The sequence below is a fragment of the Rhea americana genome, unplaced genomic scaffold (assembly GCF_003343005.1).
Source record: "Rhea americana isolate MKP2758 unplaced genomic scaffold, rheAme1 scaffold_31, whole genome shotgun sequence".
Taxonomy (NCBI): domain Eukaryota; kingdom Metazoa; phylum Chordata; class Aves; order Rheiformes; family Rheidae; genus Rhea; species Rhea americana.
This window is the reverse complement of record NW_028186435.1, coordinates 1,195,755-1,218,186: the sequence shown is the minus strand read 5'-3', so window position 1 is coordinate 1,218,186 and position 22,432 is coordinate 1,195,755. Positions and strand designations below refer to the sequence as shown.

General features: G+C 34.0%; 1 protein-coding gene across 11 annotated transcripts in view; it reads right to left on the bottom strand.

Annotated features, from left to right (window-relative positions):
* ATP9B (ATPase phospholipid transporting 9B) overlaps window positions 1-22,432 on the bottom strand; it is a 174,998-nt gene that overhangs the window by 108,230 nt on the left and 44,336 nt on the right. For all 11 annotated transcript variants that reach the window (XM_085309983.1, XM_085309984.1, XM_085309987.1 and 8 more), the window contains one exon: window positions 18,977-19,028. In XM_085309983.1, coding sequence (XP_085166109.1) covers window positions 18,977-19,028 — 52 coding nt within the window. The remainder of the gene's footprint in view (window positions 1-18,976; window positions 19,029-22,432) is intronic.

Below are 22,432 nucleotides of genomic sequence, written 5' to 3'. Positions count from 1 at the left end.
ATGGTTGACTGCACATATATTCATTTAATAGAGCTCACACTATGACATGTATTGGCCAGCTGCATTTCCTCTCCACTTCAGCAGTTAATTTCATCAATAACTTATCTCATAGCCTGTTTCCCTTTTATCCAGAAAAAGGGGACTGCTTTGTGCCAAGTCAGCTTTCAATAGTGATCACAACAGCAAAACCGAAACAATACCCCCTTTACTTTCAAATACTCCATCAGATTTGACTAAGTAACTTCAACTATGCTGTGAGATACTGATTTTAAGCCTGGCTTAGCTAAGATACAAATATGGAAGACTGAATTTGTGATCAGAAATGAATTATGTGTAAAATCAACTCCCCCGCCAAACCCCAGCATCTAGTACGAACCAAGTATTTCCCGCTGTGTACTGGGCAAGTCACATGTACTTCATCTGTTAATCATATCTGAGTAAGCAGTAGACATAACTTCTAAAATCAAAAAAGGTACTTTAATTGACTATGTCTTAGGTCAATGTTTTTCTTAAAACAAACAAACAAACAAAAAAAAACCCTAAGATTTCCAGTACAAATATGACTAGGTGAAAAACACACCTATACAAGTCTCAGAAATTGCTGTTCCTGCTGCATTCATTTTGAACCTGACAAAACATTATTTCCCAGCATGCAAAGAATCAAAATAAAGTACTATTGACTTTTGAAAGTATTTAAACTCTGTGCTGTTTAAATGAAAGTCATGAGGTATTTTTAAGTATTTACCTAAGAATTGCTGACTACAGGAAAACTGCATTAAAACACAGGAAGTTTTGTAAAAAGATTTTTTTCCACGGGGTTAAATATAAAGGTGAATGAAGAGCTTAAGRTATTTATTTCAAACAAGAGTAGTACTCAGATGCTTATTTCCAATAGACAATATACTGTCACCCAGAATTAGTGTATAAAGCTAGACACAKCAAATGTCTCAAGTGTTTCTGCCTTTAAAATGAATTTTTGAATCAGATGAATTATAATTTAAGGGTTGATCTAAACCAATTACATCAGGTTTAAAAAGACCAATCATTTATCTAAAAGTGGTGCAAACTTCATGTGACCAAACTGAAATGAATTTACAAATACTTAATATTCATTTAGTTTAACCAATTGAAGCCAGGTGTAAATCAATTTAGAGCATGTCCATACAAGCTACTGTAGCAATCCAGCTAAACTGATTTTTAAAAACATTTCAGTTGAAATCTATGAAACTTGCATGCTTAGACAAGTCCTAGGGCCACAATTCCATTTTCTGTTTTTTAGCAAAAGTTCAACTATAAATTTGAGGCCTTTCCAAAAGTTAGCCTACGGTTGCTTTTTATGGGGGGAAAAAAAGCACCTGTAGTACAAAAGATGAAAACTATTTTAAGGACCTCAAATAACTACATAATTTTAAAATATGAAGCTACATTGTCATCTATAAACAGATCTCTTGCTTATGTATGAAGCAACAAAACATCTTATTGTTAATAAGAAAATAATTTTCTTCTGAATAGTCTCATTATTTCATATATTAACAAAAGAATAAATAAATATTCAATATAGGTTTTATCAGCCTTCTTACTGAAAGATATTTCATTAAAACATGTTTATGGAAATATATCCACAAAGTTATCTACATCACAAATGTGGAYTGAAATCTTCTTTTACTACCTTATCAAAAGTATTCTCATTCTAAAAGGGTTTTTCTACCTAAGGACTTAAGAGTTTTCTGTTACAACCTATAGTGAAATGCATGTAACCAGAAGCCAACAATTTTTACTTCTTTCCTATACAATAATAGTCTTAAGATTAACCATTCAATTTTATTGCTTAATGTGTGTGATAGCACATAAAGGAACACCTGCTTGTTTACAGTGAATTCAGTGATCTTAAGGCCTCCTTTGAATAGTATCAGAATTTATTTACAAAAACAGATTCTTTGAATTTAATACAGATTTATTTAGCATAATACTGTTCAGATTTAAAACTAAAACACCARCATTTGAAAGACATGCAACTACACCTAAAACTGTGCAAAGTAAAACAGGTGTGCCTTGGTATAGATTTTCAGTAGATGCATACTGGAATTACAGCAATTTTAAGAGCTGTTTTACATATTAGCAGGATATTGAACATAAATAATATACATTTTCAATAATTTTTATCATGTTTAAAAATAAATAAAAACTTATCTATTCATTTAGGGCCACCATACATGTGGCTAAGATTTGTCAAACAAAGGTACGGTGCTCAATACAGAGCTAGCAGAATCTTACATACTGTGTGTGTTTCTGTGTAGATTTAAGATTTTATCCAGAACACACACACAGGACATGACACGTCAAATGCTTTTGAGCATAGCTTATACTTACAGCACATGCATACAGCCTAGTTACTCTTTTGTGGGCATGWTTACCTCTAGAAATCCCGAGGGAAAAGGCCCTCAACAAAAACTTTCAAACCAAAGATAGATGGTGTTTGAGAGGAGGCTGGTCATATTTTAGCCTTAAGCTTGAACAACTGTATCAAAGCTTCCCCTTATTTAATGGTAGGCACTAGCATCAAGTAACCAAATCTTGTATTTTTTTTATACCAGAAGAATTGCTATTGATATTTTACACATTAATTTCTTTCCACGTATATAGCTTTAATTTCCTGAAACACTACAGTAACGCACATAAACCTTTGCTGCCAAACACTTAAACTCCGTTTGCATACACACTCTTCAGCAAATTGATAACAGTTTTTAATACAAGCATCTGGAAAACAGCATAGGCTCCTGTAAAGAAGTTATTACTTGGGCTGCTATGTATTTTCTAAATCTAGTCTAGCTTACACTTTTTTTCTTTTCAAACTTATGTCATTTTGAAGAGAARTAGTTATACATGAATTATTTATTCTTTTTTCATTTTCAAATGTTGTTCATGAGCAGAAAGAGCAATAAGCAGAAAGATGGACTTGTTTTCCTTAAAACAATTACTTTATTAATCAGCCTGTTTACCAAGGAGTTTGTACAGAAAGCGTAGCCAACACAAGAAATTCCCAAAAGCAATATTGACATACAAAGGGCAATCCTATTTTGCAAACAAAATCATTTTCTATTGAATTGCATCTCCTGCCTTCTCTGGAAAGCTATTATGAGGAAACAAAACTGACCAAAGCAACATTTAATACTTGTTATGACTGTGAAAAAAAATCCCTGCTACCCTGGAGAAGCTGATGTAGTTTGCTGCAGAAATAGAACTTAGCTATTCTTTGGGTCATTTACAGAATCTCTTTCGTATTACATAATTATTTCAGAAACCTCTTTAGCCAAAGGCTCTTTGGTAAGATAGCGCATCAGAACTTCCCTTAGTAGCCTGTCAGTGTCATAAAAGAATCTGAAGTAAAATATCCTGTCAGCTACACAAGTAGGACCTCCTGTTTTCTATTAGCTCAGGGAATAATACTGTTGAATAATCGAAGACTGGGTAACTAAATCCAAGTATCTCCAAATGCATGCACCAATTCATGGGAAGTCCCTGCAAAACAGACTGAAAATACCAAGGAAAAATTCAGATAGACTGGCATAATACAACAGGGCTTTCACATTGCTCCTTGCTTGCACAGTCCATATGCATTGTTTTTATAACATAAGAGAAGGTGGGAAAGCATGCTAAACCTTAGTGTTTGATTTCCAGGGCTAGGCAGGCTTCTTATCTAATAAAAATCATGAGAAATTAAAATGTTTCTCTTGTAAAAAGAAAATCTATACATTTGTAACTATCCTATTCATCCTGTACTCAAAACTTAATTCTCATTTGCCCATTATTGGTTCCTGGCTGGGAAGAAAGATCTGAGAAAGCAGCACTGAGTCATGAGATGAGACAGATTAATGACAACTCCAGAATTTAGGGGAAAAAAGATAGGGAATATCTAATTCTGGCTACATTTAAAAAAGTAACAAAAGCAACAGCACCACATCCTTCCAACAATACTGCAGCAAACACTCCTGTCCTTCTCTTCTTGCTTTGAACAGTCACTTACTTGTCTTGTTTTCAACTACACCTATTAATTAACATTTTAAAAGTGAAGTTATTTTTAGAAATAAGATTTCCATTTTTAAGATTTAACAAGTACCTTCAGATTCCTTCCACAGAGCCTTAACAGTCAACTCACACATAGTACTTGTTACAAGTGTCAGTRTATATAGTAAAAAACGTAATATAAGATGTCAATAAATATATGAATTCTGAAAACCTTATTTAATTTTCTCCTGAAGAACATTAAGCTTAAGGTTTCTGCTTGCTAATTTTTTGCCAAATATCAGCAAACTTAAAGAAAAAAAGTTTTGCCAATGAGCACCAGCTAAAAGTTACAGGTATAATTCAAATACRCCATAAGGAATATTTCAATATTATATTGTGCTAAAGAGTCAAACAACTACAGTTTAACTGTATATAACAGATATGCAGAAATATGCATATTTTACAAGACCCAGGGTCTCAGCCTTGAAAAGGTACTGTTTTGTCTGCATAAATACAGGGTTCAATTCCACTCTGCATTACAGAGATATAAATTGAAAAGCCGTAGAATGTGTACACTTAAACCATCAAGTTAAATTACATTTATTTAACATTTAATTGACAAAAATTCACATCAGTCATTCATAACACAAACAATGTTAAACCACTACAGTCTAGGTTACTCACACAATAAAGAAATCAAGTAAATAAAATTACATCCACCTTCTCTCACAAGAGTTGTATCCAATAAATTTTTTACAAACGAGAGCAGCAACAATGAATGCCTTTTAAGCCTTGGCAAAACTGAATTATTAAATCTATCTGCCTATATCCTATTACAGCTTACTTATGAATACTTGATTTTATTTTGTATAATTGACAACAGTTGTCAGGAAAGGAGGGTTTTAATGGCAATCAAATTAAGATCAACTGGTGTAAGTGTCACAGTGAAGTGCCTGTGTCAAGTGTTGATGAATTAATTGATGGGTCACTGAAATAGGGCACATGGAACTGTCATAAACAGCTATAAATTGTCTTGTAATATTACCAGCCTTCCTGCTATRAGTCAGTATTCCAAATGCATTGAAAGAGATGGGTTACTAGAATATATCCAACAAAGGAAAAAYGAACATTGACTTTGCATACCTAACACCAGATCATTTACTAACAACTTAATTTTTAAATCATTTATATGACTTAAGTGACTATGTGCATGAAAATTTTAAACTGATGACAAGATGAATAGCAGCAACAAGATGATGTGTTTGARTAGAGTTTCATTTACCATTATAGGAGGTAGTTTTCAATTATGATAGCTGCTGGAAGGACAGGAAGAAGCAAAACACCTGAATCATCTCAAACATTTAAGCTATAACTCTATCACTTAGGATGTATGTGAAAATTGTAGTGGCATTTATACAAGATAGATTAAATTAGTTTTAAAGCATTAACTTCTCTTAACACCAGCAAAAGAATTGTGTGCACTTGAGATATTTGATCTGAATTAAGAAACCCATGAAGCAATTGATTAATTGGAATTTAAGCCATCAGTCACTAGATCCATCAACAGATTCATTTACATTCTAAACAATCAGTTGATGGTCTTATAGGATACCATGTATTAATACACAGTCAATACGATACCAAACTCATCACAATTCCTTATTGACAAGCACACAGATGCTTTTAATCCGAACTTGATCACACTGCATGTATTTTTGGATTACTATATTGATTCAGTATGCTTTAAGAATTTTTATTTTTATTAATGTTACAGAATCTTACATGTAGCAAACAAAGCTCCACGGCAAGAAAAAAAAAATAGTATCTACRTTCATAGTCACATTCTCAAATTCTACATTGATTCACACAATTTTTGGATATGCATAAGGACACTAAAAAATTAGACAGAGTAAAAATCACAAAAAAGGTAAAAGTATATCAATTATAAAATTGTAGTAACTAATACCTCCTTTCTGTTTAATAAGTTTGATGTTCCATTTTGCTCTGTTATTCTTCTGATGTATACTAATCTTCTCCTTTTAGAGTAGTATAGAAGGAAAAACTGATTTATTTACACCTTTATCTGGAACATGCTACTTCATATTCCATAAAAAACAAATCTAAACAGCTTGATGACTGAGGTAGTCAAATCTGCTATACAGAATACTTAAAATACTGAACAAGTTTTGGCCTCACTGTTTCAGATCAATGAAAAAGTGAGGGAGGCCAGAATACCATTTCATGATGGTATGAAAACTAATATAATACATGGCAGGTGTCAGCTATCCTGTTAGATTTTACACAATCACGAAAATATTTTTCACTGATATTTATCCCTGCTTGTTTTTGCTTAACAGTCTACTATTCTAGTTATTTTTATCATTTAGAACTGCAAAAACTACAGTAATCTAGCCCATGAATGATCCAAATACACCATCAGATTAAAGTCAAGCAATTTCAAAAATATTTCCAGTCTTCCTGCTTGTTTTAAATCAATTTCACTTGCAGCTTCAACACATTAGTTATACTTGCTACATGTTAGTGATAGATGCATCTTTCTTACAAACAGTAAGAAAGCATATATTCCTTGTGTGAATCAAGGATGAAATTATTGTCCAAGAGAAACAGTTGTAGCATAGTAGAAAAATCCTCCCTAGTGCTACTCACTCTTGCAAGCTAATTTCACTGAAGTTACGGACTGCTTTGATAAAAATATACAGTACCTCTGGATAGATCAAAGGGATGGAACTGAACCTTTTGCAGTCAAAGAGGTTATAGTCAGTTCTTCAAAATGAAAGTGGTTCAACTGCAAGACATTCAGCACTATCAACATAAAAAAAATCCAACATGAACATTATTCAACAACTGCTCTTCCATAAATGCTCTCCATTTTGCTGTATTACCATTACTTAACCACAATAATGATTCAAGAAAGTGAAGTGATTTCAGTTGGTGTTCATTTGGCTCTCACAAGAAAATATTCCCATTTATTATTGAAAGACTGGTTCTTATTCAAAATGTRTCATGAGAATTACTCTAAACACAAGTACTGAATGTTTACCTAATGACTCAACAGGATACTTTTTCCTGATGTACAGCAAGATTTGCAGTGGTTATAATATAGGGGACAATAGATCATTAAATTGCTATCTATCATAACAGAAATGAAGCCTGGAATTTAGATTTTTTTAAACTAACATTTTCTTCTTTGGCTTACTTAAAGTTCAGTAGAAAATCAATTCAGTTACCTCTTGTTAAATAGTGAAACCAGTTTGTTCAAGGAACTGACTGGTTTCAAGACCTAGTTCATAACATCAAAAAGACTGAGGACTTACAAGCTTTACATTCTGATTCCAGTGCAAAGCACAGGTTAACACTGATTTAACAAGTTTTCAATATATTTTAAGAAAAATGATTAACAAGGCCCCCCGATTGCTTCACTATCAGCTCTCATAGGACAGCACAATTATCTCCCTCCATCAGCCTACCTAAAGTATGTACTTATTCCTAAAGACTGATAATATTAAAATATAGCTATATATACACACACATCTTAAAGAAGAGTATGTGATGAGAAGAATTTTCTCTGGGTGAAAGCAGAGCTTACAAGTAAACAGAGTAAACAAAAAAAAAAAGGTCTAATACATATTAGATTACTAAAAGTGCAGGTAGTCACCAAAATGTTAGCTGTGGAAAAAGTAACCAACTTGAAGGAGATACTGCTGTACCAGTAGCTAAACGGCGAAGCAGGAGGGAGAGCCTTAGTATTTCACAATGCAAAAAAAAGTACAAGTCAAAGAAGGTGATTAAAAAAAAAAAAAAAAAGGAACAAAATACCACACACATAGATAACAGGTGATTGAAAAAGGAGAGGATAAAAAAAAAAAAAAAAAGGAACAAAATACCACACACATAGATAACAGGTGATTGAAAAAGGAGAGGATAAAAATCTTTGATTAAGAAATTAATAAAGGTGTATTATTCTTAACCAAATAGGACAATGGGAAGAAGCATCAGAAACATCCCTGAAGTTTGATGACCGATCAGAACACAGACTTCATTATGGCAAAAAGCAGGAGAATTCCAATTTTTTTTTCAATCCTTCTTTACTTGAAAGAACAGTAGAAAGTTGTGTGAAGTTACACARACACTTAAAGACAAATTCTCATCCCTCTAAACTCCTTCAGTGTCCCGAATTGGTTTGGAAAAAATAGTTTTCTGTCACTGACCTCCTCTTGAATTTTACCTTTTATTTGACAGTGATATAGCTTTAAAGATACAATGCAGAAGCATTAGCTCAAATTCATGGTTAAAAACAAACAGCTAGAAAAACGTTTCTTATACAAAAAAACAAACCAGAGCACTGGAAAGTAAAAAATGTCACACGTCATCTGTATTCGAATGAATTTAATTTCTCAGTTTTCCTGCACTTGATTCAGTCACTAGCAAACCATATAAAAGTTAGCTTTAATCCAAATAGTTTGGCTTTTTGTCACAGTGTAGCTGCAGTAGTCTGGAGGTCAACAGAAAATGGGAAATACATACCGTGAGGGAGAGTAAGCACTCAAATTACTAGCTTGCGCTGACCTATGTGGTCCTATAAACAGCAGACACTAATAAGATGCAAGAGCAACTTCACTGTAGACCTCAAAGAGGAATTCAGTGACACTAAAACCTTGAAGATTCTACTAGGTGACAGACTTCTGTGAGACCATATCATTACCATACAAATTACTCTATACAAATGATCCCTCTATTTAAATGTATTAATAACAGAAAATATATGGACTTTTTTCAGTTAAGGTGTACATCTGCTCAAACTGAAAGGTGGAAAAATTACAGTTTATAGAACTTTAGAATTAGTGAAAGAGTCCRTTATATACGGGAAGCAACCAGGTTCAGGACTTATCTAAACAATTATCATTYGGAGTTTTGTTCATCTTGACAACTCATTTTGCAGTTTAAGTTCAAAATAAGTCAAATTTGTATAGTAAGGAAAAGGAATCAAGAAGGTTTACCAATTTCTTTTTAAATCAAAAAACAGCAAAGAAAAAATGACATCATGTATTAGCTGTAGAATTCTGAACATTGCATTTAAAAGACAAAAGTATACAAAGACTCTCTTTAGCAAAAGATTTCTTCATAGTTCTGATAAGAAAATATTGACTGGACTATTGTCAGTAGTGGCAGTCTGAGGCCCGGCTACYACCAGGTGGATTCACAATACAGAGAAGGAAAAACCCCTGTGGAATATAGTTTCATTTCTTGCTAAATTGGATGACTACTWGTTCCAAAACTCTAGGCCACATTTTCAAAAGGAGTTGCACACAAAAAAGATGACATCTTACTGGAGGAAAAAAAAAAAAAGTGAGTTTACTTCTTAAGACTATAGCTTGTACACAGCGTTCCTAGGTAAATTTGTAATCAGGAGCTCAAGTCTGTATGCACTACTCCTGCAATTAGGACTGCAAGAGAAGCAATTAAATATGTTAGCTAAATTTCCCTTATGCTCAATAAATACTGAGAGCAGTGACGATGTGGCAACACRGGCCTTAGCATTTGTACAGAGAATCTCATGTCCTCTGCAGCCGGGTGCTCRTTACACAGTGGCTCATTCTACCTTAGGTTCTCTGCCACTGAAGAACAAACTTGCTATGCAAAGTTAGTTCAAGCCTACATAAACTTCCATCCCACTTCTASTCACAGTCCAGACACATCCCACGCCCCCATGAAAGCCAGAACCAGACTACATGATTTTACGATATTTAAATTTTTAGTGAGACAACTTCAAAAACTACTGCAAGGTCAACTCATTCTTCATTAGGTCTAATAATCAGAACTTCAGAGGCTACAGAAATTCCTTTTTCATAATACAGATGGAGACCTTCAAGAGACTTTTTCCAATTGTTTCAAAGAAATTACGGAGATAATGTTTACAGGTAAGCTAGTAGAGTCATTTCTATAAAAGGGCATACAACATGAGGCTGTATGATTTGCATTCAAAACGCAGCCAAATCTTAATCTAATTAATGCTCTAATGACACCAATTTTTGCCAAGTCCCTCCCACTACTTACATTCCTCTCCTACGAGACTAGTCTTTCTTAGTCTTTATTTTCAAAGCCTTTTCACATATCTACAACTTAGCAAGTATAAATATACATACAACCTGTTCACTGCATTGTTGCTTGTCCTGCCTCTGAGGCCAGCTTTGATCATCCTTACCTTCAGCTTGCACTGTTTTCTAAGCTGCCTACCACCAGCGGGGAAGGACTCTTATTAAAAGAGTCATTAAGCCTCCTTAAAAAAAAAAAAAAAATTATCCTCCTTTCAGCCAAAGTGCAAAATGCATCCTAGAGGCAGTGAATTATACAAAAATAAAAGACTGAGTACAAAGTGGCTACTGCTAGAAGTAATAACCACGTATACACAACTATAAGTTGTTCCTCTCATCCTACAAATGAAGATGCCTTCCTCAAAAACAGAGGGACAAAGTGGTAATCTACTATCCTTATGCTGTTCCAAAAATGAATACCCTTGAATTAGATGCCCATTTCTAATAGGTTAGTCCAATTTTCATTTCAAGCTCTTATTCCTACAAAGAAGTTAGAAGTTTTAGAAGTCTGTTAAACAAGGATTCATTTAAATCACTAAAACATTAGTTTCTGTGGAAACAGTTCCTGAGTGGTTCCTTAACTAATCAAGCTCCAATCAGATGCAGAGGTAAAAAATTTAGAATATTCTTGCTGTATTATTCATCTAGGCACTTTGAAAGCCATAGACTTGAATGCTGTTTCTCCAACAGCTTTGACTGTCTCTCCTGTTAAGAGCTCCACCATCCAGCTTACTTTCAAGTGCCATTACTACAATTTTAAAAGTGGATGTGAAAATTTGGCATATTCATACCCCATTTTAAAACAYATATATATGTTTAATATAAAACATTAGTTTTATACAACATGATTAAAATTATTATCAAWTTGATTAATGGAGCAATGGAACAAAAAAAGCCACCCTGGAACACTGAGTGCAATAAAAGCCTTTTTAAAAACAACAACAACAAAAACRGAGGCAAACAGGTTACATGAACTTGAATGAAGATGTCATATTGAAAAAGTGCTATAAAGATTCTTATTTTAGAATAAGGAAATTCTGTTCCACTTTGATAAATGTAGAATTTGCACACAACCACTAYGTATAAATACATAAATAAAGACTCCAGAAATATTACTGTAACATCAGATTATACATCTGCATATTGCAATTCATATGGAAGGAAGTTACTTCACAATAACTAGTAGCTATGCTTATATGATTCTGCATGCTACAGTTTCACGCTCTATGGGCACAATCTTGAGCAAAGTAGAATAGCTGAAATTTTAGCATCTTTGTGTACCCAAATACAGAGGAGCTGTTACTGCCACAGTCCAAAGGACAGGGGTCTACTACTATGATCATGTCATCTGGCAGAGGTTTTCACATAAAGAATGCAACTCTAGAGTCAGCATTTGTTTAGGATTTCAAGACTTCCACAATGCTACCCTGGCCAAGCTGCCAAATTCCCAGAATTCTGGGAATGCACTACCACTGGACAGTGGACCCAGGAAAATCTGTGCCTAACACAGTATACACTCTCCTTACCGCACAGAGTAGAAAAAACTTTTCAGCTGTTCTCAGCCTTGCTATTAATGCTTTTTTCTAAATATATGTAAAACATATTTGTTACTGATGATTTCAAATGAAACGAAACACGCACATTGTACAAGTCACTCAAGTACATACAGAAAAGAATTAAAGAATTCAATCTGCAATGATATCTAATAATATTTCACTGTGCAAAGTTAGTTATAAAACATTTAGAGCAACATCATTAGAAGATTAACAGCTGCTGAGACTTCTTTCTTCTATCTCATAACCAGAGTGTTATGTATGAGTTCATATTATCATTATACCTTAAGATTAGTTCTTCGCATAGAATCAATGCTCCTCAGTGGCTTAAAACAGGTATCAAAAYACTTGAAGCCTCAATTAAAACAAATGTTAAAAACAGAATAGGAACTGAAATATAAAAAAAMCACATTAAAGTAGTTTAGACAGATTGTTGGCAGCTACTCATGCCCTGAAGACAAGCTTTTATTCGGCCGTATGTGCAAAACTTAACTCCATCATTTGTCATTTTCTGTAGCAATAAATTTTCAAACCATTTTAGTTCCCAGACAGGTAGGTTTTATACTGCATGTTTTCTAAACATATAAAAAATTCCAGAATGTGCAATAAATGCATCTCTTCCAGCCTTCTTATTCTATAGTAGCTGGTTCTATAGAGACAAGAAGTGGTACAAGTTGCACAACCAAATTCTAAACCGACATTTCTTTCCAAATATCCAGATTTCCAGAATAAGCTGGTGCCTAGATAAACAACTAGCCTCTGCTTATAGATCACTAATTCCTAACTGTCCAGAATAGATAGTATTTCCATCATCTTTATTTTTATTTGCAGTGAATTTTGAGCTTGATATTAACGCAGCAGTGTTTTAGTACTACTTGCATTTTTAGACAGAAAAAACTAGATCTTTTAAGCAAGATAAAATGCATGCTGGTACAATGCCTTTCTGTGAAGAAAGGCTTATGTATTCACTATTCGCATAAACACTTTCTTTAATGCAAATCAGTGTAATTTTTGTGAAAAGGTAGATTCTGCATTATGTGCTTACCAACTCACTGGGTATTTCTTCTAACAGGAAATCAAGCTATAAGTGCTACTAGATAGCCTGTACTGGCATTTCCATCTTTATGTCAATAAAAATAGTTAAAATTAATTCTGAAAGCCCATCACATCTTAGGCAATTATACTCCTACAAAAAAAAAAAAAAGGAAAAAAAAGTAGACTAAGCTTAAAAGAAAGAAAATGCTTTTTCTATTCTTTAATGTTTTAGTCATACCATTATTGTTAAAGCTATTGAAACTAGAAAAACCTGAAACCTTAACTAGAAATTGTAATAAGATTGTTTTTGCTACAATTCTGAAAAATGCAAACATGTCTGTGGCTAATAATTAGTGCTTCTGTAAATACAKTGGTTTTAAGGATTGTCATAAATGAAATTAAAGAAAGTGATCGATGAAATGGGGGAGACATCGCCCCTAGTACTCGCATAGATAAAACCAAAACAGTGTAATGTAGGCCTGAAAAATACACAGTTATAACTGTGCAACTGACATCATTATCATTCCAGGAATTAAAGGTTCTTCATGACCAAAATAATTTGTGAGAATTTGTAAGTGATTTCCCTATTACATCCATTGATGGCTATAGCAGTAGCAGACATTTAAGTTGGAATGTCCAGATCAATAAATGGCTATAAATAGCAATTAAAAAGTAAAACTAAGAAAATTGTCTGATAATGATTTTGTGCATAACAGCACTCTTAAAATATTTTATGATTTTAAAAATACACTTTCAATGAGAAAATCTATGCAAAGAATAGACTAAATGATGTGTAGACTAAAATTCCTGGCTTTCAGCTGCTGGGAATACACTCATGCCATTTGATTGTTGCTAGTTAGGTTTGACTCAACGTACTGCCCCAGTAAGGAAACGTATGTGATGAATTCAGGGCTCAATTGAACCTCTAAGCAGGACGAAGGTAAGGTTCCTAGAAGAGACAACATTCAAAAAACAAAATACAGCAACCAAATATAGTCAGTAGCTGAAGAGACGCACCCTGAAATATAAATAAGCCTACAGTTCCTGGTGTTCTGGCTGTGACCAGTGAGACTGAGCAGAGAGGAAGCTASTCTTGGCATTGCCAGAGGCAAACTCTAGAAACAAATCTTTGCCAATCTGAATGGTGCTAAGAAGTTTACAGCAGCTCATGCATTAGAATTTGTTTGTGGACCATATTTTAGTAGACTTCAGTTTTCTCAACCACAGTTTGACAGAGCAGGAATATCTCAGTGCAGTATTCTGACTCTTGGGAAAAATACTTTTTTTCAGAAGCAGTAGCTTTCACTGTTTAGAATCACATCACTGCCCCAAATTATAACCCTGCAAAAGCCTAGTGCACAATGGGCAAAGAAGTTGAACTAGACCAGTTAAAAGTACTTCCACTTTGTCCTTTGGAAGTTTAGGTCCTGTCAGAGAAGACTGAAAGGAAAATCCAGCTCTCCTTTCATACCATCAGGAACACACACTAATATGATAAGAACCTCAGAAATAAAAAGAAGGGTTTAACTAAGACTAATCAATTCTTACCCTCCTGAAAGGCTACTGACAAAGAACAGTATCATAGAAGTGTTGTGATTACTCTTGCTGTCACAGGTCTCAGGAGTCAGCAGTAGTACAGAACACACTCGTTTCTTCCCAGTCCAAGTGTCAATGGAACAGGACACACRCCCTGGGCTCTTCCTGCTGCAGGGGCTTTAGCAAATAACCCATTTAGCCTTATCTCCACATACAACACCATTCTGTCAGGCTATCTTGCTCCCAATAACTTTCAACTTGTTGGCCAATTTCAATGAATTATAGCAGAACAAATATCTAAAGAATACAAAGTGCCTCTAATTTTTGTGAAAAATYAGGTTAAGATCCACATGATCCACGAGCAAAAATCAGCATGTACTTAGCTCAGAACCAGCCACTGCGTGTGCTGGCTTTTGCCCAGTGAATAACAAGGATCTAGAGGAACTGGAGGAGGACAAATGAAAAGTTCATAAGAAGAAAAAAAAATTAAGCTTCATTCATTGTCTTTTGACACTGTAGCCATATTATTAAATATTTGTGTGCCTCTCCTAGTTTCACATCCAAAAGCTAACAGAGTACGAATATTACAGGGATATCAAGTCTTATAAATATATGTATCAGATTTTCGTGAAGGACTAGCTCATGCCAGAACATCTCAGTATGACAGAAAATTCTCACTGAATCAGAATCAGGTCACCAAACAAAAGCATGTACTCATCAAAATAATGCATAATCAAAGCAAGGTCAATAATTCTAGTTAGAGAAGGGAAGAGTTTATCATCTAACTTTTTCTTCTGTATTGTGGAGACAAAGGCAGTATCTTTAATAATACTCAATAAAAATTGAGTCACTAATATAAGCTTCAGTTGGCACTTTCTGCGGACAATTAGAAAGCTATACAACGATGCCTGGAACATTCTGTGTAACTCTGATTTGTGACTGAGACTGCATAGAGAAATATCATGCAGAGTGCATGTTAAGCAATAGGGAAAGAAAAATCAAAACAAACCAACCCACAAAAAAACACCTCTACTCAATTCTAGTGAGCAAGCTTTCTATTGGCATAACACAGATTCTGCCTACATTTGTATAACAGCTTTCCACTTAGGTATTTGGTTGTTTTGGCATAAAGCCTGCTGATACACCAAATTAAGAAAACCTTTAAATCATCTTTTGCAGTGAGCTCAGCCCAAACATTCGCCTTTAATCTGGTGAAAGACTTATAATGGGACAGATCTCCCAAATTGCTTGTCATCTCTGCCATGTATGATGAGTGAAAATATAAGATTCTGCTTTAACCTTCTCACCATCCCTTTATATATATTTAAAACCGAGAGATTATTGCAGAGGTTTTACTCAAACTTAAAAATCCCTCAATTTTTTCTTTATTTTGGAAGTCATTAGAAAGCTTCTGTTATAATGGAAGCCTGAGAGCAGTAAAGAATTCCAATCTGAGGAGGGATTTTTTCTTCTTCCCCACCTTGGGAAGTAATCCTAACCCTAAACTCAAACAGCCATCTACTATCTACCTGCCTCTATTCATGAAGATAAGAATACCAACATTATGGACCGTCAAGAATGAATACAAAGGAAGAAAAAAAAAAACTTGTACATTTGCCTTTACTTTTTTTTTTTTTTTTTATATATCAGGCTTTTACAAAAGTTAACCTAATCTTAGAAATTAGATACAGCTGAGGTAATGACATGATGCTAATTATATAGAAATCAAGTATCAGCTGAAGATATTATAACTAAAATGGATCTGATAAAGCCACACATTAAGTTATAAAAAGACACCTAGAAAGAATTCAGTTTCTAATCAAAACAAGCCATTAGGCTTGATCTCCTTAAATTCAGCTTCTGCTTTGTAAGGYTGAAAGCATCTTAAAAAATTCCTGCATTTCTAAAGGTCCATTTGGGGAGGGAGGGGAGGAAAACAAGAGGAAAACACACACATGCCACTCATTTCTTCCACACTACCACATTTATATGAAAAGAAACTAGARACTAGAACAGTTTACAGTTGAACTTTGTAAGCTACTCCTTTATAACACAAACTGCTTTTTGACTGCAGATGCAGAATATTACAGTACTGCAAATAAGTTTCCAGAGAGAAGAAATGGAGATTTAAAGATCATTTCAAGAACTCTTTGCTTTAACCTATAATATTGCTACTACAAATCTATAAAACATCAACTGTTTCACTAAACAGAAAATARAGTTACCTATAGAACATTAAAATTTTCCAAATTGTGTTTTATAGAGTATTTAAAGTGTGAAAATAAGTCAAAACTGTAACATCCAGGAAAAATGATTCACTCTAATCAAACACAATTACAGACATTTAAGTGTAATGCCAATACAACTAAATTGTTGCATGTTCATAAAAAGTGAATCTCCACCAGTGCTTAAAAAAAAACCAAACAAAATACACTTTTCTTTTGTAGAAGTATATATAAAATAATTTATATCAGAAGATTTTACCAAATTTGCTCTTCACTCACTGTATGTCATATTGAATCTCTTCCTAATAGGTAAACAAATCTTTCCAAGTGTTTACAAGCATTCTTTTAACCTTAGTTATAGAAAACATACTGTTATAATACGATAAACTTGATATCTAGAAAATAAAACAACTTACAAGTTACTGCTCTGGAGTCTCTTAAAGGAAAATTTTGATTTAAAATTCTAAATAAAGCTGACCAATGAAATGGACTTAAATGACTTTCAAGCAATGTTATTCTTCACACACTTTTGATATAGGGATTTCCCACCACAAACACTCTWGTCAGTTCTCTATCCTTTAAATAACAGTATCAAGGGGAAGGCAGACTGAATAGTTTCTTGCATGCTTTTATATAGAATTTAGAAATTTAAGAATTAACAGAGAGGAAAGCATTCCACATATGTAAAACACTGAAGAACTTATGCTTTTGCAAGATTAGCAACTGTTTTATTTTGTTCATTTGCTCCAGCAGTGACAATGCATCTGATGTAAATTGCTGCAGGGATCTTAATTAAGGATAGCTCTTTGCAAATAAACAGCTCCTGATACTTCTACAGCAGTAAACATGATGCAAGGTGATATACTGAGTTGGCTAGGCATTTCTACTTCAGCACATAATTCAAAGAAATAACCATTCATACATACTCCTTCTGGAGTGGACTGTAATTTCTTCCAAGTGTCTGGATACGTAACCCTACAATCCAACATAGCTAGTAAAGAATAGGAGACTTCAGACCAAAGCACTTCAACTTTTTRCTGCTTATGCACTGCATGCAAATAACCTAGTTTAAGGTAATCCTTCTACAGGTGGACAGGTCCTCCTACTTTTTACTTTTTTAAGTAGGTGTGATTTCTGTTCAAATCATTGTTAGGTAAGTGGAAAAAAGATGACACTCCAAGTAGCCCAAAAGAAGACATCAATCAATCCCTTTTGAATCATGCTGGAATCCAACAGCTTTGGGTTGTCAGAAGCATGGTGCATTTTAAGAAATTAAGGTACTGCGTACCCCACATATTCTGGAGCAGATGGGTGTCAACCTAGATAGAGAATAATATACAGACTAGCAAAAAACTTTGTAAACCCAGACCACTCATGGTTGATCTAATGTCTCTAAACAGCATTTGAAAGTCACTACTATGATACATTAACCACACAGTAATTCTCTTCCTTTAAGCATGTCTTAGTAGCTCTACTGATGTTCTGCAGGCTATCAGAAATATTTTTGTMTTCTCTTGTAAGTCACACATCACTCATGCTAACAGTCATCCACATCCATGAAACTATGTGGAGAAACCTAATGCGCGTATTTGGCCTTCTATCTGAAATTTAGTTGACAGAACTCCAATGTCAGAATTGAGATCACTATTAACAATACAGCGTTTTCCAATGTTACAACTATTAGCTTTGTGAAATTTAGTGCTGTCCTACAAACACCTGGCAGTTCTTCATCGTCTGAAGACGCACAAAAATATAAAGTAAAAAACTCAAACAAGTTGCATGAAGGCCATCCAGTTAGTCATGTCTAAGCTTCAAACAGAACAACTGTAACATCTAGGGCTCCTATAAAGGAGATGCTTGTTCCTCAAAGACTACAAGTACTAAACTGCCACCATGTTACAAGAAATAACTAATGAAAAGTACTTATATTCCTCCACCTCAAGCAAAAAAAAAATTTTTTTTTGGACTCCCAGAAAGGCAGTATTATTTTCCAGCTAGCTTTTTAAAATTATCCTTAAAAAAAAAAACATTATAAACACACACTAGGAGGATGAGATTTCAGTTACTTTCAATTTAGTAACTGCAATAGAGTCGAATGATATTTCAATGTGTGCTGCAATATAATCAGCATAACATAACTAATGTTAGTCACAAATAATTAAAAATACTATGAAGTCATATTAAACAAATATTCTTTAAATATATTAAAATAGTCTTTATCAATATTAGCTTTGCCTAAAAGTTCCACTATATCAATCTATAACAAGAAATCTCTCTTTAGAGGAACATATCTTTAAGGGTCATCTGTTCCCAGTAAGATTTTTTTCATTTTACAGTCCAGACATACTGGATGTCTCATATAAGGATATACTTCCATTAATTAGATAGTGAAGGTAGATTTTATATCATCAGTCTATTTTACCACTTTGAACTGGCCACACGGCGCACTCTAAAATTTCACCGCAACCACTAAGTTACCATGTAAACAATTACAATTATTAAAACATACCCGTTTTTTCCGATGTTCTGAGAAACACCATGTCAGATGGGATTCGCTGATTCTGAGGAGAGGAGGGGAAAAAAAAGTAATTTTAAGTAAGAAAAAAAGAATTCCAATCAAATGTCCAGTAAGATCAGTCACTAAAAGGTCACACTTGGATTGAAACTCAATTAAAATAGGATTTATCAAAGTACTTTACAATCAGCATTTGCAATTCAGAAATCAATATTTTCAAAAAATTATACAATAAGCAAACAACAGCTAATCCTTTCAGATTCTATTTATAAGTGAATCTCAAATGTCTGAAGAATTAACAGATTTACATTCTTGAACTATTGTTTTCAGACAAGAAATGTAAACATTAATTGAATCCTTAAAAGAAAAATTTAGAAGAGCAAAATCTCAACTTAGTTAGCATAGATAACAGACCAACTGGTAAAATTCAAAACATCTATCTTGGCATTTAAATTGCACTTGTTGTGCATACCAAGTATATGAATATTCCCTGACATAGTCTCCTCTTTCCCTGCATGCACACAGAGAGGGAACAGGAAGGCTGGATACAGCACTTTACTCTTTTATACATTTATAAGCCTCCCCTCTACAAAGGGGAAAACAAATAGCATTTTTTTCACAGTACATAGGGCATAAAGACAGGCATGGTCAGATACAGCTACATGCCTGTTCTGCTCTTTCCCCTTCAAGTGTATAACTAACTATCTGTAACAAATTATGTTTTCAATTTTTTGCGGGACCTAGGCCTAACTAAGCCTTCACAGATTAAATACTACCCCCTACCACACACACATGCACTATTTGTCATACAGCTACCTAAATCCTTAGCTCTCGTCCCTTGTGCACAGGCAGCTACCACCTCACAGTTACACATTGCCAACATAGTGGTTAAGAATGAAAAATTGATGCAAGTAAAAATAATTAACAGGCAAAATCCTAAACCAGTTGTAGGACTGGAAAGGAAGAGAAATGACAGATAAGCTGATGGGGAACAGAATGAACACTGGAAAGGAAAATGAGAAAAGATATAGTACTGAATTTTGCGTAGCAAGTTTCCTGCCACTCAGTTAGTATGCCATATTATTTTTTGATCTTGAAGCGGTACACAAGGATTCACTTGATTTTCCCTTACAGACTACCTTAAACTGAGTAAGAAATCTCAGTGGATTAGTAGCAATGGCTTCATTAGTTTAACACTAAAGTAAATTTCCCATTATTCATTTAAAATTACTTGCCCAGAGGCTTTAATGTTTTAAATTTTACTTAGAACAATTAACATTTTTCACACAAAAGGTACCTTCATTTAAGAATTAGAGGTATACTTGCTTACACAGTCCTGAAAGCCACTGAAGAGCTACGGCTCATCTTTTATTTTTGAAGAGATCAACTGCCTGCTTGAACTAAGAGTGAAAAGGAAAAGGAAAGAAAAACCACACACACACACACCATATACGTGTGTGTATCAAGCCCATCGCATAGAATACATTAACTCCATGAGGGTTGGTCTTTAAAATAAGTCTGAATGAATTTACTGGTCAAAATAAAAAAAAAAAGTTAAGAAACATGATCAGTATGTAAGCATTTCAAAACTTCATACAACTATTCTACATTTCACACTTCAATTATCAATGTCAAAATACAGTTATAATTCAGCTGTGACTATTTTGTGGATAAGCTACCAGCTATAGAAAGCTGTCTAGTTATTTTATATAGAAGAAATAGCAATGAAGATGCACTAAACAAACCTGAGAACTTCTATTTAAGATACTAAGTAATGGAATGGCTAGCACAACAAATTCAGAATTCAGCAAGTACACTGATTCATTCTGTCAAACACCACAAATCTTTCCACTAATCCTGAGAAGTCATAACTATCAGAGAAGTTTAATGGCTCAAAATTGAGCTTTTCATGAAACTGAATTAAAATTCATGGATATATTTTAAATACATATACGTGTGTGTATATATACGTATGTGCATGTGTACATAAACATAAATATCCTCAAGTTCAGCATGCAGCAGCTCTGAACCTACTTAGCCTAACAAGAATCTAAGCAACAGTCCACATAACAGCATCAGTAAACCACAATGCAAGTAGTCTTCTGGAGGAATCAAGACCCACAGAGTACTGGAGATATCTGTCATTTCCCCCCCCCCCACACACACAGCTAGTCTTCCATCTCTATATTTATGGATGTGAAACTGCTGTGAATCTGGTTTGATTTGAAATCCTACACTTTTTTTCGTTTTTGAAAGCATCAGTTTCCCTTCATCATTGCACATCATGAAAAAAAAAATCCTAAACCTACAAAACAACCCACAGAATGGCTGAAGCTCCAAAAATCAGGCAAGATAATTAAGCACTGCTTTGTGTAACTATTTGCTTAGTCTTGATAGTGTCTGATACCCTCAAAATGCCATGCTTGACTATCCATAAAAGTTAGTGCAGAGGGTGAAAAAAATTTCATATCGTCTCACTACTATCGGAGAATAAGTGTRTATTTACACCAGACAACAACATTCAAATTGTACTCTAACATTTGCCTTGATTCTGGAGAAGTGACACTCATATAGCAATATTATTTCTAATCATAAAACAACTTGGATATTGTGAATATTTTAACAGAAGGTAAAGTTATTAAAAACTCCAGAGAATTCTTCCCAGGGTAGSATGCAATCACAAGAACACTACTTAGAAGAGCGTGATCTGAATATATCTGAGACTAAATCAYCAGATTCTCTGTTGAATGGCCTCAGCTTTCAAAATAAGATGTTTTAACTCCAAAAATTTGGAAGGCACACATCTCTTGTCCACTTCCTTGTAAYATACTCTCAAGGATGCTGGTCTGGAAGTAAGACTGCAAAAGCTAACTCTATTATCTACCTATGATTAGTATAATAGAGGAGGGAAGTAAAAGTCTATGGAGACAGTAGATCAGAAAATAGAAGCAATGATGAGTTCTACTGTCTTAAGTAAATANAAAAAAAAAAAGGATAAATCAAGCAAGTTTGGAAGCACTGAAAGATAGGTATACATGCTGGCTTGCCTAAAAACCTCTATATTGCCAGCAAAAATTCCTACTCATACCTTAAAAAAAAAAAACTTGAATTTTCAAGAATGGATATTTCATGATTTAAGGCAAATCCCATCTATTTATACGAGCACGAAGAGTTAAAAATTTACATGCTTGTCCAAATGTCAACAGTATTCACCTTGAAGGCGCTGTTCACCTGCCATGGCAGCTGATACAGCACTTTTGGAACCTTGCCATCCAACAGAAAAAATTAGGCATGTAGTGAAAGTTACTATTTATCATGAGGCCAGACRCAACGAGGAGCATCCCATGTTCAGATTGGGAAAGAATTACAAAGAAAGGTTAATCTTAACAATATATATTATTATTTATATACTATCAAAAAAAGAGTAAGGGAAATGCCAATTCAAAATTA